General features: G+C 23.9%; 1 protein-coding gene and 2 pseudogenes across 2 annotated transcripts; all 3 read right to left on the bottom strand.

Moving 5' to 3' along the window:
• Positions 1-309: 309 nt before the first annotated feature.
• On the bottom strand, positions 310-12594 carry LOC113548311 (major facilitator superfamily domain-containing protein 6-like). Of its 2 annotated transcripts, XM_026949122.1 has the most exons (9): positions 12473-12594; positions 8149-8252; positions 7894-8081; positions 7254-7409; positions 6919-7183; positions 6656-6843; positions 6395-6531; positions 4479-4843; positions 310-1015 (listed from the first exon to the last, which is right to left on the bottom strand). In XM_026949122.1, coding segments are annotated over exons 1-9 (1611 nt in total). In that variant the 5' UTR covers positions 12475-12594; the 3' UTR covers positions 310-809. The 2 variants fall into 2 exon arrangements, with proteins under 2 accessions (XP_026804923.1, XP_026804922.1); XM_026949121.1 differs by having other exon boundaries at positions 7894-8252.
• A 2954-nt stretch (positions 12595-15548) lies between these two features.
• LOC113554349 lies at positions 15549-20074 on the bottom strand (annotated as a pseudogene).
• Positions 20075-25867: 5793 nt separating this feature from the next.
• Positions 25868-26597, bottom strand: LOC113554270 (annotated as a pseudogene).
• Between the last annotated feature and the right edge of the window lie 708 nt (positions 26598-27305).

Below are 27305 nucleotides of genomic sequence, written 5' to 3'. Positions count from 1 at the left end.
TAACATTTTATTTTCTTAAGATTTTATACCAAATAACTCATTTGGTAAACTACTTAACATTAAACTTAATTTTTTAAAAACATTTATATTATTAATCATTATAATTTTACATTACAAACTGAAAAAATGATACTATAAACTTGTTGTATATTTGAAAACTTTGAGAATCTTACAAACAATTTAATAAATTATATACATATATACTTAAAATAATAATTATACTTAAACGTACATATGAAATTATACTTTATAATTGTTTATAACGTTTACTATAATAGTTTGTGTTAGTTAATTATTATTATTATTTATTGATTTATATTTATAATAGTAATGGTAATACGCATATATATTTCCTGCGTAATGCGTAATGGTATAAGGTATAAAATAAATCAATAAAGAACTGGTATATATTGCTATTTGTCATCTTATAGGAGTATAAGACATAGGTAATACACACGTAATTAAAATATTTTATTTTTCATTTATTTTTTAAAATGAGAAATGCTTTTTATCTAACAACAACTATTAACCTGAAGTATCGACATTTTCATAACTGACTATGAATATAGCTTTCATTTTTATTTTTTGTTTAAAATACACTCATAGTTAAATTGTTAGGTTATGAATAAATATTTAAATACCTAAGGTTGTTGGTAGTTCCGGAGACTCTTACTGTCTACTTCCTATGCAATTATACTCAAAGTTATTATCCTAATTATATTGTATAATTACATTTTATATAAAATAATATATTCAGTAACATTAAATTAGTTTTTGTTAACAAGTTGTTTATGAAGTTAATTAGTCTTTTAATGAAGTTCATCATCTTTGTTATTTTCTGTCATAGACACTGTGACAAAATTTAAATTTATCAAATCTTTTGTTATTCCAAAACGATTGCTTAGTATATTTAAAAAGCACATAAAAGCTGAACTGTAGGCGAAAAATCGAAATGACCACACTCCACCGTATGAATCGAATAAATATGATCCCAGTAGACTACCTAAAGATTCAGCTATAAAAAAAAAATCCATTTTAAAATCGTGTTATGCAATTTTTTTTGTGTAACGAATCAATACAAAATTTAAATTTAAACCGTAAAGAGTAACTAGAAAAAATTGTATACGTAGGTATAGGCTGCAGTGGTTATTTTTTAGAGCTATATTTTTTGTAACTACAAATCTTTGGAGTATTTTATATGTATAGATTGTTAGTTTTACCAATAAAAAATAAAACATTTTTATTAATATATTTGCAATTATAATTAAAGCAAACTGTTTTATATTTTATTTTTAAACCTTGTTTGAAACAGATACCAAAACCAAAAATTAGCTGTTTTTAAAACTAGAGCCAAAATGTTTATATATAATAAATACATTAAAAACTAGATTAATAGCTTGCTTTACCCGTGTGTAGTTTTTTAGTGTTAAAAATGTACAATAAAGATAGAGGTCGCCATTATTTTATTTTATTTTATAATTATTTATTATTATTAATTAGATAATTTAAAATATTTGTAAATGGATATTCTACAAAAAAAAAAAAATATTAAGTGTTGGACGTCATTGTAAAAATTATTATGTTATGGTGATATAAAAACTCACCAAAATTTAAATTGATAAATAATAAATCTTTTATAAATTGTATTATATTGAAACCCGGGACTTAGATATTAACTATTATTTAAATTGACATGTAACCATTTATTTGTAATATCCTTAGGATACAACTTTCATCAATCACTATTATCTAATAGTTGTTACCAATAGGAATTTTTTATAACAATGGCAAACCTATGTAAACAAAAAAATAATTATTTTTTTGAGCCTCCAATAAATCCCTGTGTGAGTCCCTCTTTAAATGCGAATTTTACAAAATCCTTTTTTAGTGCACCTACTTATACAATATTAAATAAGACTACTGACCAAATTTCATACTCATAGTTTCAGCGATTTCGGTTAGGCGATGATGAATCAGTCTGTCAGGACATGTTTATATATATATATATATATATATACTAGCTGAATTAACAGACATTTTCGGGTATAAATTATAAAACATTATGTTTCACTATTATATTAAAAATTTACTTATTCTATTTGTGTTTTCTTTTGCAAACTATCGATTGAATTTATTTGAGAAACACAGAGGAATTATATTTAAAGTGTGATACTGTAGTGGTAATAGGTAATATAATAAAGATAGAACAAATAGGTATTTGTAACGGTATCAACATCAACTTTTGAACATGCCACTCCTAACCAATTTTTAAAAATCCGACCGAAAAAATAAAATTTTTTAATATTACCCCTTTTAATCTCTTTAAGGGTTGAATAATGGAAAATAGGATAATAAACGTTTCATTATTTCTATTACAATATGAATGTGTATGCTAAGTTTCAAAAAAATCCGACCAAAAATAAAGTTTTTTATTATTACCCATTTTATCCCTTAGGGATTTAAATTGATACAAACCCGTTCTGAATAGCTATCTTCTGCTCATATACTACCTACCTATACCGAATTCCAGCTTCATAGGTCAAATAATAGTTTTCGAGATTTCGTGTTTAATTGAACATACCACTCTCTTTTATATACATATATACTGTGTAGATAACCATTAAATAATAATACAATAAATACAATATTTTTGGGAAACATTAAATTAATCTACCGTATACTAAAAGTAAAATAAAATAAAGATTGAAAATTGTATACATTTTTTTTTACTGCTGTTCGTGATTTTGAGGAATTTTGTCAAAAATTGAACTTCTAATGCTTGTAAAAAAAGTAGTACGAATATGTATCTTTACTATTTTTAAATAGTTATAATTATAACAACCCTCGTGATTAATTTTTAGTTTTTAACTGAGCAGAAACATTTTTATTAATAATAATTTAAAAAATTTAAAATTTCAACCGCATATAAAAATGTATTTTTAATATTTGTTTACAGTATGTATTAAATTTTAAATTGACTAAATTTTTTTATTTGCAATAATTGAAAAAAAAATCAAAAAATTCTAATGTCTATGTATTTAAATAGCACAGAATATATTTTTAAATATTATCATAATATATAGAAAATGATTATATAAACATTTGGAGAAAATTTCAATTATTTGTGGTTATTTTTTTGGAATTGAAATAAAATATCAAAATCGTTTGACGAGAAGTATTTATTATAATATAGTTATGTGCGTGAATATCCTGTCATAAAAATTTGAACTATTACAAAAAAACAAAAAAAAGATGCATATAAGATAATTAATATGGTACAATAAGTTTTAAGAAAATGTAATTATATGTGATATATCTAAGTGTTCATGTTATATTTTTTGAAAAAGGTTCGTCTCTTTGAGGAGTTTCAGAAGTGACGATGTTCTCTCTGTATTTGGTGCTAGTATTTCACAAAGAATATTATTATAGGTAGGTAAATTTATGGAAAAATGTCGTATTAAATTTTCTATCTTAAATATAAAATGAAAAAAGAAAATTGTGATTTTCTAACTTTAAAATAATTGGAAAATTCTTGAAATCAACATTTTAAACTTAAACATTTATAAAAATATATTTCGATATATTATTACCTTCCTATCCCAAAAGTACCAATTATATCAATTTTTTACAGAAATTTACCCTAAAAATTAAAATCTGTACATTTTTACTACCCCAAAAGTTTATGACAGACACTAAAATAAAAAATACAAACATCGTAAGACAGTACATGTATCGCTCTGCTCAGAATCTAAAACTTATTGGAATTTAATAACATTAACCATATTATAATTATATATTTAGGTAAATTAAATTTTAATTTTAATATTTACTAAGGTTATGAAAGAATATCATAATATGTTTAGTTAAACCTATACTTTATACTGTTTATAGTAATATAGGTATGTGTAACTTAAAATAATTCCAATCATGAGTACATTATATTTATCATCATGTGATGTGAGCTTATAAAATTTATTACATATTTGGTAAAATAATGAAAATTTAAATTATTTATAACATTTATAATAATATTAGTTATTACTAATTATAATCATAATGTTTATTTTTATTATTTTATTATTTATTTAAAAAGTATACAATTAATTTCAGTTTGTAATTATATAATAGGTACTTACCTACACACTATAAACATGTATTTTTAATATTTATTATTATGTAAACATTATAATATGGAGAATTCAACTGTTGTAGAAATTAACTAGACTGGTATTAAAATTTCTTGAAAAATGTTAAAAACCCTATTCAAACAATTACCTTAGTACAATTACTATCGCAGTTATTATTTTTATTATTCATCATGTACAATCATCCTCAATGCGTTTTTATTTTTTTATGTTATTATAAACCACGAATGGTAAGCAGCTACTAAGTTGTTTTTTTTTTTTTTTTTTGTAATGATATTTTACTATACCTAATATAAGTACTAAATATCAAGTATACAACTTTTTATACTTTACCTATGCAATCAAAAAATACTATTATCCCAATTATAGTATTAGTGGCGTCCTTAGGTGACATAATTTTTGCGTAAGACATTTTCACAGACTGTCCCAATGCATATGATATGCCATTCAATAACTCAATTGCAATAATCCAAGCTGGATTCCAGACGACTGTGTAAAGATACATTCTGATAGCCATAGATCCCAGCACCAAAGCCATGCAGTTAATGTGACCCATCTTTCTGATTATCCAACCGGACCAAAAATAAAATGGTATTTCACCTCCAAAACATTGGACGCCTTGAGCTAGACCTTGAAGTGTTTTTATCCATGCCCGTTGTTTGTGTTCATTGTTAACTAAAACCAAATCCTCCATGTACCTATATAATTAATAGCTATCTTTAAATGTTTAAATAAAATATGTTTTAAGTAAATATTACATTACTATTAGTCAAATATTATTTTGCGAAATTTTTAATCAACTCAGTGATACTTGAAGAAATCGAATATAATTTCCGAAGACATTTTTAACACGTTAAAGTTAAATATATTATTTATGTTAGGGATATATGTTTAGAATATCTTCTCATATTCATGTATATACAGTCATTAACTATTAATAATAATTATATCATTAGCTCATCAAAGGTTAGGGTCTCGTTACACTATACCTACATTTTAAAAGAATAACTAACTCTTTATCGAAATACATTTTTTTGTTTGAAAGTAGTGCTCTTTGTAGCACAGAAAGTGATATATTAATGAATAACTGAATTAATATGATACGCGCGTCGTTTACTTTATTAATACCCGTAGTCTAGACTCTAGACAACTGATATGATAAGCATATACAAGGTTATTCTTTTATCATAAACCAATAATTAATTTGAGAGCTATTAAAATATTTGAAAATATTTTTTTTACATAATTTACAGTTGATATAAAATACATTTTTTATCGTTATAATTTTTTAGTTTTTACTTTTGTGAATGACAACATACATTTTTATTTTTATATTTTGAATCAAAAAGAATCACCTTGTACGAGTGTAAGTAAACTATTCAAAATAATTGAAATTTGATACATATGTATAGATAAACTTTTTATATAAATTAAAGTAGGAATAAAAAGATGTATAGATATTAGATAATCTAAGACAATTTGTTTTTTATTTTTACCTTCAATGCCGACGTTATTTTGACGAATTAGACTACACTCCACGCTAATATATTAAAAATAATAAAATCTTCTCAAAATTACAAAAATGGCTAAAATTAAAAACCAATTGTAGCGACTTAATTAAAAAATGTGTTCTGAGTGGCCAACCCAAATTGTATATTATACATTCTCAGTCGAGTATTTGACTCTCTACTCTCTACTCTTCAATATCGGTCAGGCTTGTCAGTATCCAGTGTCTGAACGTATCCGATGTCGGCATTGAACGTGTTTTACTTTGTATTTATCATACATCATGTTTAGTTATGCTTATCGTTAAACATTACTACAGAAATTCAGTAAAAATATTCATTTTTACCCTATAAATTCATTAATTAAGATTAAACTGTCCAGTGATATTACAACAATTATTACATTTTTTTCTTATTTGTTTTCTTTTGTATAAGATTGGCTAAATCAGAATTTACTTTATAGGTACTTGTCTATTGTATTATAAATTTTCGTATGATTTTGACTGTTTACACATTCATGATAATAATTTGTATACACTTAACCTAATTTAAAATCCCCTTAAACAATTGCAAGTTGGTTAATGAAAATATCTTTGATTACAAACTCTCCAGAATAGAAAATGTGTAATATTTGTAAAGAGAAATGACTTTTATGACATCTATAAGTAAAATAAATAAAAACATGACTTAAATTTAAATTATTATGCAATAAAAATGATATTTTCTGTGTAATTGAAAACATACCAGAATAGAAAGTGAGTTACAATTGTATGGAAAAAACTGTTGAATATTGACCATATGTAAAATGCAATCACATAATGTTTAGTAAACAATCCATATACATTTTTCCATTTTCCTTCGGATTTTTTTGTTTCAACTATCTATAAATTGAAATAAAATAACATATATTTTTCAATATATATTAAGACTAATTAAACATCAAAAACTATATTGATATAAGTGGATTTAGATTAATTTTATAGTATAGAGTGAAAAGGGACGTACTCTAATCTTATAAATGACAAATAAATTACAAATTGTGAGTAAAATACACGAATAAAAAACTGGTGAATATTCTTTTTCATTCTTATTAACGCTAAACCAATCCACAAGCCATCCAATGAATATAGAAAAAGTTCCCCAACCAGTTGACGCCCAACATTTTTGTTTTCCGAAATCTTCAGGTTTGTCTTCTAAAAAAAAAGTAGATGTATATTTTATTTTAATTACAAAAATAATGTTATTGTTATTAGTGAATAATATTTTACCTAAAAGATCAAGACAAATTGGATTTTGTAAAGTTGTTGCTGTAACCATGCAAGCAGACAATGTAGATAAAATAAAGAAAAAAATCCAAAATTGATACAAATTAAGAACGTTTCCTCTATATGTTGGTATAGTGGCCACGCGCATTATAGCTTTATTAGAACATGTGATGTGGCAAAATGTTTTTGAATGACATTTGCACGTTAGAGGAATTTCCGTACCATTAATTTGAATAGACAACAAATGGAAAACGTACGAACTTTCAGTCTGAAATAAAATTCATTAAATATTTACTAGAAAATATCAAATAAATATGAATAAATTATAATGGTAATACTTGTTCCATATCTTTCAATTTTAAAGTAACATCAATCCGATTATGATCTTTCTCATTTATATTTTTGGTAGTTGTCATCCAATAATCACTGAAATCGGATTGGTTATTCAGCTTATTTATTTGATGGTCACATAACTTTGTATTTTGACAAATTAACTAAATCAGATGAATTCAATTTGTTTACATGTTTAAAAATATTAACTGAAGTTTCTTATGACAGTGTGATTAATACGTATAATAATTATTCCATTGTATTATTTTTTTATAGAATATTTTAAATACTTTTTTCATCTAGTTATTAAAATAAGTTTTGTAATTTCAGTAATTTTAGTAGTATATAATACATGTATATGTGTGATACCTACATAAAGTTTATTTCATAATAATAATAATAATAATAATAACACGATACAAAAAAAGTCATCCAATCAGTGTTTTATGGTACAATTTTACAGTAATTTAAAGTTTTATTTTTAATTTTAGTTAATTGTCGTGAGACACTATATATTTAATTTTGATGACTGACACTTTTTAAGCGACTCACCGCAAAAATTAACAATCATTATTCTACAATTGTTCAAACGAAACCATTTCAACTGTTTCGATCTAACACAGATTTTAATATTTTTTTTTATCTCACCTTGCATGTGATCAGTTCATCTTTCTTCTCGTAATTGAATATTGATGTATTGTGTGTATTTTGTTGAACGTTATCAGCATGAACAATCAAAATAATTTCTGAGTCACATTTCATTTCCACGCCCACCTCCAAAGGCACTTTTGGTACAAATATGAAGAAAAATGAAATTACGCCTATCAATAGTGTTACTATAAAAAATAATATTTTTTTCACACGGAATCTGTCGACGATTATACCAGCTGCAGGTGATAATACCATTGATATTATCGACATAAAAGTCATAGTAACACCATATGTGGTTATTGAGTATCCCAATTGTTTCGCTATTGTAGGTAAAAATCCAATTATAGGCCCTATACCTGTACAAAATGAGAAATTTAAATTATAAGCTTAAATAATAAGATACACCAAAAAATAAATTATGATGTTGCCCCTAAAACATAGCTTTTTGTGGTTACAGAAACTTAAATAAGACACACTATGTTATATAAGCACAATAAAATATACGTTTTTAAAATAAATTTTAACATTGTAAAAATGATCATGATATTAATATATAATACGATTTGAATTGAGCATATTTAATTATTTTTAGAGACTTACTGATTTTTTTACAATTTGAAATTAATATTAATCATAATCAATTATCGGAATTTATAACCATTTTCCTATCAAATTCCATATGATCAGTATTTTCAAACTTATGCGTTGCTTAAGACGTGTTTGATATATGAGACCGTGAATAATTTTTAAATCTATATGGAAAATATAATTGAGGAAATTTCATAAATAATAAATAATAGGCCATTTAGGTTCCTTACATAACAATTGTTATAAAGATATTTATTTTTACCTTATATAAGGTTTTATTAGTATACATGAAAACATGAGATGGGTTCCGAAATAATTGATCGCTTAAGCATGAGTTAAGTCTGCAGTGTTAAATGATAATACTCGAATTGGGTCCACGGTAATATTTTATCTTAATGTTATTGCCTTTTTAAGTTATTTTAAGCTTAAATTAAGCTATATGAAAAATAATTTTAATAGTTTTATAATTTTATACATCAAAATAAAGGTACAAGAATTACTAATTAAATAATATTTTTAATATTTTAATCATTTTTACAATAGACCGTCACTTTTACGTAATAAAAAACAACATTTTTGGGAGACTTTCTAGCCAACTTCCATGTGTCGTCTCCTGAGTAATGCTAAAGTTGGACCCAATTTATGTACTTAATAAAATACATCGTGACTCAATTCACGCCGTTTTTAAAATTTAGGATCCAACTCGTGGTTATCCAAGTATACCCACGCCCTACGCCTAATAGAGAGTTTATATTTAATTTATGATTTTCGTATTTAATGAAATTGTATTCAACGCTTTCCCACATAAGAAATTAAGAAAGTTTTAAATATAGGTATATTAATTTACTAGTCGTAGTATGAATAATATAATATATTCGTCTAGATTATAGGAAAATAAATAGTTTTAAAGCAATTATGACTGCCTAACATTATCATAATATAGAATGCTTAGTAGTCTAGGACAACAATAATGTTGTTAGATATTATGCGTAATACACAAGTTTAGTTATCAGAAGACGGACATGATAAAAAAACATATTTAAATTCTATGAAAGTATTGTGTGAATGATTATTCCATGCGCACTATAATAAGTTATTTGTAAATAAAGGGTTATAATAATTATGTTTATCAAATTTATTAATCAGCAACTAATAATTACTAAGTTCCTTTTTTTTTAAACCCATTATTAATAAATTAAGTACTTATAGATAATATTATGAGAACATTTATAATACCAATATACTATTATCAATTTCTCGATTTAATATTAATTATTCATTACGTTTATTATTTATTTTTTTAGAATAGAATATAATATGTAATTGTAAAATGTACAAATTTTCAATCATTTTCAAACTACTTCATCATTATAATTTAATATGTGCATGTGTGTATAGTATACTAGTATTTTGTATCAGCGTCATTATCTCATCTTGGAATAGAATAATTTTTCACCAAATATTTATATAAAAACACAAATTATGTAAATTATTTTGAAGTGAACATTAATTATTCATAAAATTTTTAATTTTATCAGATAAGGGTTAAAATTTAATATGATATTAATGATGATATTGTCTATAAGAATTTTTCACGTGAAATGAAAAAAAATATAGCATAAATATGTATATTTTTATGATCGAATAAAGTTCGATTTTGAAGCCATTTATTCTTAAACTATTTTTATTTTTTCATTATTATTCAACAAAATCTATAATGAAGAAAAACTTAACAAATTCATTATAACTTAAATTATCATTTCCTGTGTACTTATAGAAAAACTTTCTAAATATTTAGAGTACATAACTTTAAGTGGTCTAAAGGGAATCGCAATTTTTGAAATAATTTAATTCTTTTTTTTATAAATATTAATAAAAATGTTTATACTTAATAAAAAAAGGGTAGAAAACAAGATAATAATAATAAGTTGTACTTGTGGATATTTAAAAATATTAAAAATAACCGGGGAAAATTTCGCTATACAAATTTGAAGGTCCATTTATTGGTTTCAATATGAATACTTATAAGAAACTTTTTACTTAAGTTTTAAGTCTTAATTTTAAAAATTGCCTAACCTAACCTAACAAATTTATCATTGCAAAATAATTTGAAAATTATTGTGATTTTGAATTAAATTTTTTATCATTATTTATAGAAAAAAAACTAAATAAAATAAAAAATTTCTCATATCTATAAATTATTCAAAAAGAGTCAAAATATTTAGAATATTATACTATCTATAGGGAAATTTGGCGGAAATCTCAAGTTCCAATATATATTCATTATTTATTAATTACAACAAAATAAACAAAATATCAAAAATCGTTTGAAATGAGATAGTTACTTTACAGGTGAATATGTAACGTTGTAAAAATTTAGATCTTCAAACAAAAAAAAAAATTTTAATTTTAGACGGGTTTTTTTTAATATAACATAAAACAGTTATGAAGATTTTTTTTTAATAGGACAATTTTTAAATCATACATATGTATACATATGTAAAGATATTATTTCTAACTATAAATTAATTTTCGAGATTTTAGTTCCGTCGTCAATTTAAATTTAAATACTTATAAATTAATAATAATTTGTCGATATTTTAACATGATTTAACTGATTTCAAGTAAGTATGGTAACTGAAATAAAAAAATTCAGAATTTTTAAAACTTCAAAAATTTGTGTTAAATAAGAAAATGATAAAAATGTAACTTAGTTGTAATAAGTAGGTGGATAATTAAACTAGCTTTAACATAAAATATTAATGAGAGAGATCCGATATCACACCCAAGCGGTATAACGATTTGAATCCACAAAAACTTCGGCGTTAACAGTCCCAAAATTTCTATTTTTTAACTTTTCTCCAAAACTATTATAGCTTAGAAGTTGGTTGATAGCTCATTAAAAAGGGATTATCAAGTAGATACAAAATATGAGATTAAAAATTTTTAAAAAAAAATTATTTAATTTTTCACAGTTAAAAAAATAGTTATTTTTTGTTAGATTTTCATTTAGCATGATAGATTACCGAAACTGGAGTACGGATTTTGTTATTTGGGGTCTTGTTAGATTCAAATTGGCTAAGAGAATTGCAGTGACAGCAAATTCAGAACTTTATCTTCAACCGTTACCTAACCTAACTCACTGTAGTGAGTTGCTTTGTAGTGACAAAGCTATAAAGCTGAAAAAACATAAAAAAACGCCCTCCGGTTTCGGAGATCTATCTCATTAAATTAATATGAAAATAAAATACATTATACTTACATATTGCATACAATTAATAAATATCTAAAAATTGAAAATCTAGAAAGTTTTATGTCGATCTCTGACTTGGCAAGCGTTTTTATTTAGTAGATGAACAGTCTTCGAAAAATCTTTTATTCAATTTTCAAACATTTATACTCAATGAAGAATTTTTTATCAACAATTAAAAAAAAAGTAATTGCAAATGAAAAATGTAAAAAAATAGCTAAATAGTTTAAAAACACTCAAAATATTTAGAAATTTTATTGTACCTAGAAAATGTTCATGCATTTTTGGCTATTTATCTTGTACGTATATATACAAAAAACAAATTGTTAAATAAATACATTAATTAACGCAATTATTTAACAGAATATAAAATAATGTCTATTATTTAAAAAACACTAATTCATAAGGAAACCTAACTTAATTATTCGCTACTAAGTCCAAACTATATAATAATTTATAATTAATTATACCTAATTACATTTAAAAAATGTTTAGTTTAATTTTTAACTATTCTTACCATGGACTTATTCACATATAGAATTGTTTTTCGTAAACAAAATTGAAAGTAATTGAAGTCAAATTTAACACATCTATTATATTGACCTACTCAATTATGATGTACACATGACATTTACTTTATTGCAGCAAAATGAGTAGTCAGTATTTTTTTTTTTTTTTTTAATGTATCATTATTTTTAAAACAAAATATTACTAATTTAATCAAAATGGTGTACTTACATCCAAATAAAAAGAAATAATTAAATTTTATTGGTATCAGTTTTCGATTAAAGTGTATGTTAAACATCTTTAAAATGTAATTTAAACTTAATATAATTGTTCACAGTTAAAAATGTTTAATAATTTAAAATATATAGCACTACTTATAAAAAAATCATGTTCGTCATCATATCTCTCTTTCGAATGAAAATGATAATTGTATAAAGTATATTTATATTTTACAAAATATGTTGGTCCTCATTCGTACTTTAGTATAGTATGAAAACTAGATAATGAAATCAATGGAAAACTAATAATATTATTATTGAAAAATATCAAGTGGATCATATTTAATTACAGTTTTTTCTTCTTAAAAAACACTTTTTTTTTTATAAATTAAATGATAGAATGTAATTTATTTAACCTAATCTTGGTAATAACTAAATCAATTGCCATCCTTCAGTTAATAAAACATAATGTTAATGATAACATAATAAAACTATTCATAAAATCAGCTTAAACTATTAATCCCATATTATCGATATTCGTTGATTTTAATGCTTTTAAGTCCATTTTGTACCAAGTATTGTTCAGAAATAGTCAACTGATATTAATATAATATATTAACGAATATTATGCATTTATGTTTATTTTCAGAACAAAGCATATTGAAGTCTTCATTTTAAGTACTATTCTACAATTTATCTATTGTTTCTTTTGTTTATGAATGATTTTAAACAGTAAACACGTTGGAGAATTAGAACAAACACTTTTTTATTTGTTAACTATGAAATATTTTTATTTATTTACAGTCAATATTATTTGCATGAGGTAAATATTATTTTATTATATTATGCCTGTTTCAATAAATATAATAAAATATAATAATAATAAGTGTACAGTAATATTGTTAATAAATAATGATCAATGTAATTATAAGTATTTAAATTTTTGTATTGAAATAAAAGTGTTTTGAAACTTTTTGAACACATAGTATATTATTAAAATATTTCATACTTATTTAAAATATTGCATGAGGTTGTATTCAAATATGATTTAAAAATATAATTCGTAAAGTTTAGATATCTAATATCGTATTATTTTATATTATATTTTTAGCATTAAAACATTTTATGAAAGTATAATATTTAGTTAATATTTTGCGGTATACTGAACTCCAATATGTTAAATATGTCTTTCAAGAACCCTAAGCAGTTGGATTGCTATTATATTATTCTCCTATTATAATTAACAAATAAAATAATTTAAAACATTTTGTGTTATTCACATTTATAATTTAAACACAGCTAGCGCTCATAAACATTTTAAAAATGATTGAAAGTAGATTATGGATTAATAACTTGAGCTATTTGGACTTACTAAATATTATATTTTATTTAATATAAGTTGTCTACGATGAATCTATTAGGCCCTACCGAAAGAACTCGTGTGGAAGCCCAGTAATTCTTACACTATTATAAATTAAATATACATTTTTAAATTGGCATTAGTATAAGGTATTTATTTTTGATTGCATTATCGTATAACAGATTAAAGTTTATATATGTTCTTTAAATTTATAGTTTTGAATGATCTGATCTTAATTAAAATAAGATATTCTAATTCATCAACAAAAGATTCAATATTATTATTTGAAGATCTATAAATTACATAAAGATAACATTCTAATTTTTTTTTAATTTTTTCAATAGCAATTTAAGCATTAATATTAATAACATTATATTGAATTTTCATAAATAAAAATGTTCAATTTTATAAATTATCATTTGTCAATAGCAGTCTTGTAAAAGATACTTTTAAAATTGTATTTAAATACAGATACAAGTACATCCATTCAGAAAGTATTTAAAATACATTTCAAATAGTTTTAAGAAAAAGTATTAAACAAATACAAATAATTGCCATGTATTTATATACTTTTCAAATACTTTTTATTTTTACTTTTCTTCTAGTTAGCTTTCCAAGTTAATGTTGTAATAACTAATTTAAAATTGTCATGTTACATTCAACTAGGTATTATTATAACTTTTTGTACCCATTAATTAATTGTGTACTAAAAAATGAAAATAAATAAAACTTGTTATATTATAGCAATTTTTTAATATTAGGTAGTAGGTTATTAATGAAATATAAATAAGAGAATATAAAAAGCAATTAAAAAAAAAAAAAACATTCACGAATGAATGAGAGATCAGTAATAGGGGACAAGGGTTCTCAACATTTATGAATGAAAAATATAAATAAAATAAACAAATAGTATAATAATTTAAAAAAAAAAATAATAATAATACGTGACGACTGACGAATAATTATAGTTTATCAAAAGTATTTGATTTTCAAGTACAAATACGTCCTAGACAGTATTTAAAATACTTTCCAAATACTTACATTAAAAAGTATTTAAAAATTATTCTAAATACAGTAGAACCCCTCTCGTTTGCCCTCGACTAATCCACCACTACGGTTGATCCGACCATAGTATTATCGATATGAATACATTTGGATTTTTCAATTTATCGTAGATATTATATAAAATTAATTGCTAGTTTAATATTTCCCTTATCAGGGTTATGTATATTCTGATAATCCAACCTTTTTCACGTTCTGACCACACCACCAGTCCCGAAAGTGACAGATTAGAGAGGTTCTACTGTTTTATAAGACTATAAAAGTATTTAAATACATGTATTCAAATACTTTACAAGACTGAATTCAATAATAGCTCTATTATTATATAACTGTATGACACCACTATTTAGAATCAAATATGGTAAGATACAATGTGTTAATATCTAGCAAACACTACAAAATGTATTTATTATAATCATTATGTACCTCATCGTTGTGGAGTAATTTATTTTATTGTACTATAAAAATATTTAAATTTTACATCACTCATCTAATGTATAACAAATAATATAAGTCAAAGTAATTTCAGTATTAACAATATTGCGTATAAATAAAAATTGGTTGTTCCGTATATTAAAATAACATTTTTTAAATTTTTTTTCTCATACAATCTAATACAGTATATAAATATAAATCATGATTATACTATAGTATAATATTCCACTGCTGCATAAAAAATAAAAATATGTATAGACATGTGATTCGGGTAATTAAAATATTTCAGTAAACACTAAACTTACAATATTAATAAGCTATAACGTTATAAAACTAGTATCAACTTTTAATTCACCTCTTTAAGAAGTTGTATTAATATTTATATTTTTCGAAAAACGATTTATTATTTGATTTACAATAATTTGTATGATGCACGTAATTAGCGCAAGCACACTCAATATTTTGAATGGAAACGACAATTTTGAACATATAGCCGCCAATTAAGTTTCCAATAGGCGTTCCTAAAACAAAACAATTTTCAAGACAAACCTAATAGTCGTAAAAATATGAAATAATAGATAAATTGGTCAGAATATTTGTAGGAAATGTTAAATAACAAACCTAATCCTGTTAAAGCTGTTCCGATAACTCCTTGAAACGTTCCTTCGGCGCCGGCAGGAGTTGAAAGATTTGCATACGAAATGTCTCCAGAGTAAAACAGTGCAAACGTTACGCCATTAAGTATCTCAACTGGTAAGATGTAAACAGGGTTTTTGATAATTAAAAATAGGAAAAACATTAACGCATACACAAAAAATACTATGGAAAATACGTTCATGTGACTTACGCGTTTTAGTATAAAACCTAAAAAGAAAAAACATACATTTATTGGTTTCAAAATAGTTTTTAAAATGATTATATAATTTATGCGGTTTACTTAGATTACCCTACCCAATAGAAAGAATGATGGCACTTCGCCACCGAAACATTTGAGGAGTATAGCTAGTCCTTGAAGTGTCTTAATCCAAAATTTTGTTTCGGGATGATAAAAATTTGACAAGTCTTCCAAGTACCTATTAATTATACGTATGTAAAAGTGATAATATCAACAATTCAAACATGATACAATTAAATAATATATCGATTAAAAGTTAAATAATTATAAATTATATACTCAAATATATTATTTAATATACTATTGAACCTAGATTTTGATAGGCTACTGAAGTTTGCGTGTATAATTTTAATATATGTGTCTTAGTATTCGAGATGTAATTTGAAGGGAATAGATACGTCTCAATATTCTCAATCAATGATTTAGAACTACAGTCTACAATCCAAATACCACTTACATAATGATCTAATATTCTATACGAATTTATTAATCACTATTATTAACATAATTACGAATAAATAGATTGAGTACTAATGTTGTAACTTACCAGAATAAAAAGTTCCATATGAACTATGTATAATTATTAGTACGTGATAAATAATTTGTTAAAACATTATTTAATTCGAAAAATTTGCCTTGATTGTTGACACCACAATTATATCCAAAATGAAACATATCAATGAAATTACAAAACATGGTGTATAATTTTTGAAGTCTTGTTCTTCGCTATACCACTCTATACATATACCAGAAACAATGGCTAATAAACTATAACCAATAGATCCCCACAATCTCTGTTCTCCATATTTATATTTGTTTTCACCTTAAAACAAAACATAAGGTTACACAAAATTAGATTCTGAACAGAATAATAAAAATAATAATATGAATAATTCATTATGTGTTTTCAATAATTAACATTAAACCTTTCTTTGATGTTTTTGGTAATATAATAATGCTGATCTAATTTTAGTGCTTAGTAATTTTTTTAAGCATGGGGAAAAACAAAATAAAAAAGAGAACTATTTACGTTAAAACACTTTTTGACCAAATCAATATTTTTTTTTATAATTTATAAAATTAATTATCTTGCAAACAAATAAACAAATATTTATAATAGGATTTTCTAGACATGAAATTATAATTACATTTTTTTTTTCATTTTAGCTTTTTTGTTACGACATACTTATCTACTTTAAAAACAAATATTATAATGGTCGTGTTAAAATAATTAGTTCCAAATCAATTAATTATACCAGTTATCAATGTTATCATACATTATAGTCTATATCAGAGATGGGAAACTGGAGGCCCGCGTAACATTTTTAACTGGCCCGGTTGCCCATGCCATATTTAAAATAACTTTATAAAAATATAAAATGTTAGAATTTTTCTGCATTTTATTTTATCATAAATTTATAATATTTATAAAAACAAAAAGATGCTTATTGTTAAACGTAGATATGAATTCTTGTTAGCATTGAACTATAAATGCCAAATGTAAATTGTATTGACTTTTATTTTTGCTTTCTATGTTGGCTCACTAGATTTTCACTCTCGAAAAATTGGCCTCCTAGTAATATTGAGTCACCCATTCCGGCCTATATTATTAGACTACATGTTTTTAAAGATCTATAATAGATTACATAAAACTCAATCATCTTATAAAAATATTGTATATTAATAATATTATTTCACCAACGTTATTAAACGTACGAAAAACATAAAAATATTCAGATATGATTTTTCAATAATAGTAATAGTACATGATTAAATATTGATGATGTATGAGATAAAAATCTATACACAAGACAGACATTTAAATTCAATAATCAATTAAGCAATAGTATATTATATGGTCCAGAAATCAATAAAAAAAAAAAAAAAAATGTTTTTTTTTCAAGTTTTGTGTAATAATATGTGGACATAATATGGTTTACATTTAAAACCAAAAAAAAGGTATTTAGTTGTTTATTTATGAAAACCATAAGATACCTTATTATCTTAACCATATAAATGCAATCCTTACGGTTTTAATTATTGTTATACCATGTCTTATTCTTGTATTACGTTATTATTATTTTTGTTCATTAATTGATAAAAGGCTGTCCATAATGTATGATATATATTTATCATCTATCATTAAATTTTAGTTAAATATATTTTGTTTATTATTTTAAACATATCATTTATAGCTTACAGAACCATATTGAGATTTATATCTATCAAATAAATAATTATAAAAAAAAAATATGAATGTAAATAATTTTAAATAATAACAGTTTTCATAATATTATTTTATAAAAATAATTATTATAAAGCTATAATTCATTTGGCCAAATTAGGTCATATAATCTTGAGCATTTTTTATATATTTATTATTATTATTAAAATTAATAATATTTTGAAATTTATCACAGCTCTGTACGTAAATTCTTACAAAAATAAATAGAAATCGTTCTAAGACTTTAATTTGTTATAGACTATATTTTATTATCAAAAGTTCATTTGTAAGTATTATAGGTTCCAAAAACGATTTGATAATAACATTTTACATTTTTTTTAAACAATGTACTTTGAATATTTTGTTTTCATATTTATACAGATTCTGTTCTCTTGTAATTAAATACCGAAATATAGAATATGGATCTTATAACACATCAGCGCGCTTTTATACAATACTTAATTAGTAATAATTATATGGTAACGTGTTATGTTAAATATAATACCTAATAATAATGATTATCTGTACAAACAAATTCGTTTACCTAATAGTTCCATACAAATTGTATCTTCCAAAACATTCTTCACCATAGTTGTCGCTGAGAATAAAGTAATTATAATCCAAAATAACCAAGACAACGGTGACCTAATCGCATCCGAATCACCCATTTCTTCCTTGGTATTTGTATTAGGTATCAACAACATTACAAACACCAATAATGACGTTATGAATACGCTTAAAACAAATACCATCCGTCGACAGTTAAATTTATCCGTAATCGTCCTAAAAGTCAATTTATCTAACAACCCCGGAATCGGCATTACAGCGAAAATTAAACCAACAATAAATGACGAATAGCCACGTTGTTTAGCCATCGTCAACAGAAATGGAACAAGTGGTGCATAACCTGAAATTGTCAAACAAATAAATCATAAAATACATAATCCGTAAATTTAGATATTATTACAATTTTACAAATGGCAGATATTTTTTTTCATCTGATAATAAAGTTTGAATCACTTCAATTATAGACCATTATTTTATATTCTGAATAGAGCGACAAATGAATTGATTTTACAATGATACGTGTGTTTTTTTGTCTGTAAACACAATAAGTAAAAATGCTTTGATTTTCAACTTTGAGGGTGAGTTTGAGTTTATTTTATTGGATATTTTATATTAAATTTTATATAATACTGATATGTCAAACCAAAATATATTTTTTTACTCAATTTATTAAAGAATCAATTAACTTCAAAATTAAAATTCGAAATGATAAATCAATTTTTTTATTAAATAAATACATTTTTATGCATATAATATATTAATATAAATATAATTACAAAAACGTAATTAAAAATCATTTTAGGTATATTTTATATTATAATGTTTGGAATTTTAATTGCATTTTTTGCATTTTATTGCATTTTGATATTTTAAATGCATTTTTTAATGTTTTTTAGTACATACAATTTACAGCCGTAATTATTATAAACATAGTTGCACAATTAGATTACAAACACTACGAGTCACAACCTATTAAAAATATTTAGCGACTCAATGTTGGGTAGTTTCTTGAGTGTATCTTGAAATTACCTTTTTTTAATGTTCCGAGTGCGTCCCAAGAAAAAAAGATCATATTTTTTACTTAGCCCTAGTGCGTTCCAGGCAATTGTAAACTCCCCCAGAATACCGATTAAGACAAAAGGTCTAATGTAAACTCTGCCAGTTTTTTTTTCTTACCTGAAATGGATATATGTAAACATTGCCAAATCTAAAAAATTCGAAATTAAAAAAAAAAATCACAGTGTTACAGAATACTATAAATAGGTACACTAATGGAGTAATATACGACTTAGAATATTTACAAATTGTTTCACATTATTTTGGTTTACATACATGACATAACTATGTATTTTGGATTATTAGGTATATATAACGATTATTTATTGTGATTTTTTTTACTGTTTTAAATATTGAATGTGAACGATATATGATATTATAATTTTTTTTAATAATATATCATATTAATTTTATATTACTACTTGATTTTCTTCACTGGCGGAGTTTACATGCGCCCTGCGACCCAATTCATTTAGAGGTACCCAAATATTATCGAAGTTAAAATCAAATGCAATTTCCTCACCATTTCTAGTGCTTCACAATCATAGCTGTAAAAATTAAACACCAATAAATTATTATAGTTGTAGATTTGAATGGGCATAGACCATTTAAGCTTAAGACAAAGTTTCAACATAAACAATTTAAACACTAAAATGTATAAATATAGAATTATATGTACCCAAATGTCCCAAACGTGTTATTTTTCTTGAGATGTGGTGTACCCGGACGGTGTATTCATTTGTACCTAAACGTGTTGCATTTAGGGTCTACTGTACCCAAACGTGTTACGGCTGCACTCGAGATATTCCCGTGTTAGGACGTTTGGTCGCGACCCATGGGTTGGGAACACTGGAATAGAATGTTATATACAATTATGATAATAATAAAATACTCGCTATTATGATTCATAACGAAAAATATAAAATATACCGCTTAGATTGTTATTTAAGTAATGGTATCATAAATTAATTAATGGTAGAAAAAAATAATAATATCCTGATAGGAAGTAAAACTAGAGAGTCTGATGAATTTGAATATTTCGGTCCATCTTTCGATGTTTTATGTTTATTCTGTGCTCCTATGTTATACAACTTCATTAAATATAATATTAATCTTTAATAGCAATATAAATCACAAAAATTGCTTTACAAACACAGTCCTTTGTACCCAATTATTAGTATTTATATAGTTATTCTGTTATTCATGAATCATGATTGTGTTATCTGCCTCTTATCTTGTATTTTTTTCTGTTATGTCTGAATATTATCTTCTCGTATTACATATTAATTTACAAGAAATGATAGAGATATAAACATATTATTATGTACATAAATTAATATTTTGTTTAATGTACAAAAGTTCATTTTATAATTTTAAATTTTAAAACGCTTATAATTTGCTGCCAAATAAAAGCTTCATAAAAAGCCTACCTACGTACAACCCAGAATAATATTTTTACCTATTTAATAATAGGTCTATTCACTTTAATACTAAAAAAGTAGAGAGTAAATTATCATTCTGCTGTACCTGGTTAGGTTACCTAACCTAACCTGGTGTTAAGTGTACCTCAATATTGAGTAGGAGGTCACTATAACAGTATGTATTCATTATGGATGTATTAAATTTGAATTCAATGATAAATTATTGCCTATAAAAAATGATTGTAAACGGACACGACCCATCGTTAACATTACTAAGTATATTATTGTATTATTATTTATTTATATTGTTAAGTACTAATATTTATTATAATAGTATATAAAATGTATATCAAATATTATTGTTATCAACTTTTGAGTTAATAACGACTTAGCGTATAACGGTATCTGTTTATAGTATAACAAAGCAATACCTTAAAATTACTTGAAATATTTTTTAAATTTTACTATGTAATAAATTTAAGTCCCCATAAATAATATTTTTTGAACGGTAAAAAAATATCTATAGTCATTATTCTTCGTTTAAGTATTCAATTTTGTCAAAATATGAATTTCAATAAAAAAAATTGTGTTTATTTATTTTTTAGTTCTTAGTGTTCAGTAAAAATTACTAATAAGAAACTCTTTACTAAATTTTCAAGCTTAAATTATGAAATTTAAACTTATACATTTTTAGCTACAAAATAATTTGTAATTTTTTTCAATTTATTGATTGCGAGAATGTATTATTTAATAACAAATAATCAAAAACAATTTTTTTTATAAGACATCACTTGTAACAAACGCATCTAAAAGCAATTGTGTTTTATTAGAAGATTGTTAAAAGTCAATGGAATTAAAATTTTGAAAAAGTCACTGATTCGATGTCAAAAAATTCTAGTTTAAGAAAAAAATAAGAACAATTTTTAAATTACCGGGTTATTAAACAATGCAATTAAGCCAATTATTTATAAATTTTAATATATAATATTATACACATATTATAATATATCATAATCTACTAAAAAAAAGTATTTATAATTAAAACTATAATCTAAAAACTATAAAAGGTTCAATACGAAGAATAATAAATGAATTAAATTGTTAAAATAATTGTTTATAAGTACTGATTGTAGAGATTTTTAATAATGTTGAATAATACCTATTTAATATTTAAATAATATAATTTTGTATGTTATGATTGCGATTTTTATTTTATAACATCTTATTATTGAATACCGCCAAGTATCACACAATTACAGTTATTTTATTTTTATTTTTCCTGAAATACTTTTTTGCTTATTCTGGTTTTACGATAAATTTAGTAAACATGTCAAAAATAAAAATAACATAAGATGTATTACAATAAATTTCCATAACATAGAATTATTAAGAAGAACAAACATGTCAAACATGAACAAAAAAGAGTTTTAAGGTTATAAACCCTAATTTGAGAAATAAAATAAACTCCTTTCTTTGTATCAACAAATTATGGTGCAATACTGTTTTTTTTTTAAATTCACTTATGTTAGAGATTAAAATATCGATTATTATAATTTTTACTAAGAGCATATATACGTAAGAGATATTTATTTATGAAAATTACTTGAAAAAATTTAGTTAGAGAAACCACCTTTTCAGTTATTTAAATTTAAAATAAATAACTTTATGCACTATAAGATATTGTTTTATATTGTAATAAATAGTTTTTATTAGCGTTAATACATATTAGTATATTACATAATATAAACGTACACAAAAACAATGACACTTTTGATAATATATTATAAAAATGAATAAATACTCCTTGTAAAACTTTTTATATAGATAGATTCTTACCACCAATTCCCAAAAAATAATGAATTTTCATCAGCAGAAGTTCTCTGTTGAGAAATCTGAGAAAAAAGAATCCGGAAAAAATCATTTGTTGTTTGTTAGTGTATATTTATTAGATCGATGAGTACATACAACGGTTGGTGTTATAATAATTAATAAGCTATAGTTAACTGCAGTTATATAATTAGATAAAATTGCATACAGATTAATTGACTTAATATAGAATATTTTCATTCTTTAGAATATAAATGTTATTATGTTAAAACATATAATAAATAAATGTATAAATAGTTTTGCTTATGTTACCTATTTCATATTTTGTGAGTTTTTTTGTATTTTAATAGGTCTCATTTTTTAAAAATAAATTATAGAATTCTGGGCGCGTTTGTATAAATTACTGTTTTTAATGATTAACTTTAATACTTTAAATAAATCATACTATTTTTTTTATTTAAAAATAAGCTTGCTTTTTTAGAAAAAATATACGTTCTTGTAGAGAAAACGTATTTTTATTTATTCTTTGTTTATACAAATATAATATTATCAAAACACATGAAATAAATTTGCATTGTTTAGCATGTAACTCAGTTATACACCATTTCGCGTCATAATTTAGTCTCACGTCAATTCCGTCACAATCATATAGATGCGTACCAAGATATGCGATATTTTATTGCTTGCAATTTCGAAACATGCTTCATTTGGTCATAGGTTTATTCGTCACATACATAACATTCATAACAAAATTAATATTTTTACGTATATGTAACTTTGATCATTTTTTTTTATAACATTGAAAGTATTTATTAAATTAAATACATATTATATGTACTTGTCACGACCAAAATATTAATTATTTATAAAAAGTAAAATCAAATTAATGTTTAAGCAATAGGTATACATTTAAAAATTAAAATTATGGCAAAGATAAATCCTTTTCACACTACATTCACTTTAAAAATGGCTCAATGTCCCAATGTTGCTCTTTATGGGATCTAAATTTTCTCTTCCCAAACTGTAAAGTACCTAGTACTTTTATTAGATCGTCGTCTAACATAGGCACAACACATTAGGTCAAGAAGGAAACAGCTAAACAATCGTCTACGCATGATAAACAAACTACTACACAAAAATACACACACAAATTTTAAAATCAAATTGATAATATGCAAGACCCTCTTAAAACCAATATGGACTTATGGACTTCAGCTCTAGGGTAAAGCAAAAAAAAAACAAATATTTAAAAAATTCAATTTTTTCAAAATTTTTCCCTAAGAAAAATAACTAACGCCCCTCCGTATGTTTCTAATCTTACACTCTACTACGACTTGAAAATATAAATAGTACTTGATAAAGCAAAGTTGTACTGCAAAAGATTTCATAACAAACTACCTTTCCACTCTAACCTTCTTGAAAAAAATTGTAAATATTTTGACTATATTTATACTTTAAATACTCATAACGGCAACGTCGCTCGAAAAATCGTTCTCAATCGTGTTACCAAAAAGGTAAAACGTTCTCAATCGTACAACACCGGTCAACACTATCCATCCTAGGTAATCCCCCAAAACGGTTAAAGCGAAAATGGTGTCGCGATCTGCTTAATGATCATTAAACTTAGTTATAAAAAAAATAAAATAAAAACTCAAACTAGATAATACCACTAATGGGTGGCTTCTTCCATCAAATGCCTCACTTATAACTGCTTTCTTCACATTTGCTAATTGTTCTACATGTGAATAGGTACCTTATAAAAATAAAAAAAAATAAATTATGGCCAATACCAAGTAAAGTATCATCTATTGTTTGGTTATTAACATTTAAACATATTTTTAATAATTTATTGGTTTGATCACTATACTTTTTTTATTTGACATATATCCAGCAAGTATGATTTATCAGTCGTAATTTTCCGATATCATTTTAGGTAAACCCTCTTCTTTTTTCAGACAAACTCACAAACTATAATTTTCCAAATGATTAATCTCGTATGTCTTAGCATTAGCATTAATGAAAATCCAATATTCCAGCGTTCTACTTTCTTATTAATTATTTTAACTATTTCAAAATCAACTTAGATTCCTAATCATGATCAAGATAGTTACATATTTCAATTAGAATCAATGGTAGTTTCCGATTTTTTTTTCGCAAAACGGCATACCATGTTTCTTAGATAGATGCTAACTTTCGTACCCGAATGCAAAGTTCATATCATCACTGTACCCATTGTTTTGCAAGGCTATGTATTTGTATTTAAATTCTAAATTGTTTAACTCAAGTGAAGGGAATATTTAAGAATCTTTATACTAAGTTATTCATTTTTAATTACATTCATTGCTACTCTTTCGAAGTGTACCCCAAATAATTTCGGATATAAATCGAACTTCAATAATTTTGATGGTTGAAATAATTTTATATATGTTATTTTTATCTAGTAACAAAACGTACTTATAAACTTAATACGTAATGTATTATATCACTATGAAATACTATACATAAATGGTATGAAATTGATAAAATAAATTTGCGTTTGATGAAAATCTGAAAACTAGTGTTCAGAATATTTTTATTAAATTTAAATTTCTGTTAGTAGAAAATAATAAAATTCTGTCATAATGTTTGCCGCTATTGGCACTGTTATACAACAGAAAATGATTGCCATCTAATGTCATTATAAATTGTTTTCAAAATGTAAAGTGGATTATTTGTAGAAACAAAAATTTTTCCTAATCCATTATAATGTTCTTTTTAAACATTTTGGATTTGTGATTTGATACCTACCACTGTAAAGTAGTAACTAAAACAATATAATTATATACAAAATTATTATAATTATTACTATTATTATTTTATATATAAAATAAGTAATACAACAAAATATTATATAATTGGAACTTTTTATACTAGTTAAATATTAAGAAACTCCAATTAATTTAATTTGTTTCCAAAAAGTTTTAAACAAATCAAACCACTTTAAAGATGAAAATAAGTAATAATATTACCTGTGAAGACTTATTTGCCAATAAACTATATATAGACATAACTATGGTGATGGCATTTTTTTCATTACATTCATATAATACATTCATATAGTTCTTTTAGCTTCAATTTATTTGCTTTATTTTTAATTGACGTCTTGACGATGTTTGGTACATTTGATAACGCAATCTATTATACAATTTATAAAATATAAAATAAATTATTTATAAATTTATCTAATATTTAATGATTAATAATTTTACCTTAGAATGTGTAAGCACACATTATTATATTCCAAAATATTTTTTTTCCGTTTGTTCTTTCTTGTTTGAGAATTATATTATCATAAATTGAAATATCTCACCCCCGCTGACTTTTTATAAATTGCAAAGACATGAATACATAATCGTAAAAATGTATTGGATTCAATGATCGTAATTACTCGTACGTACAGTATACTCTAATGAAATGACGGTACATCAAACGATACAAACTAACTAAACTTCATACTGTTATAGAATTGTGTGTACCTATACAACTCGATATATAACGTTGTTGACTTGTACTAATTTATAAATAGTATTGAATATTGACGCAGGTATTTAAATAGCTCATATTATTATTTATTATACTGAAAATTCCTATATTGTTTTAAATTGTATGACTATTATAAATACCTATTAAAAGACCAAGGCTTGTACCCCAGGGCATAACTGTTTTCAGCTAAAATGAATCTTTACCTATTCAATTACTTAATGTAGGCAAATTATCTATTACATTTTTTTCATGTACAGGTTTTATAAATAGTATTGAATATTGACGCAGGTATTTAAATAGCTCATATTATTATTTATTATACTGAAAATTCCTATATTATTTTAAATTGTATGACTATTATAAATACCTATTAAAAGACCAAGGCTTGTACCCCAGGGCATAACTGTTTTCAGCTAAAATGAATCTTTACATATTCAATTACTTAATGTAGGCAAATTATCTATTACATTTTTTTCA

The sequence above is a fragment of the Rhopalosiphum maidis genome, chromosome 1, assembly GCF_003676215.2.
Source record: "Rhopalosiphum maidis isolate BTI-1 chromosome 1, ASM367621v3, whole genome shotgun sequence".
Lineage (NCBI taxonomy): Eukaryota > Metazoa > Arthropoda > Insecta > Hemiptera > Aphididae > Rhopalosiphum > Rhopalosiphum maidis.
The sequence above is the reverse complement of the archived record's forward strand: the minus strand, read 5'-3'. Positions and strand labels throughout refer to the sequence as shown.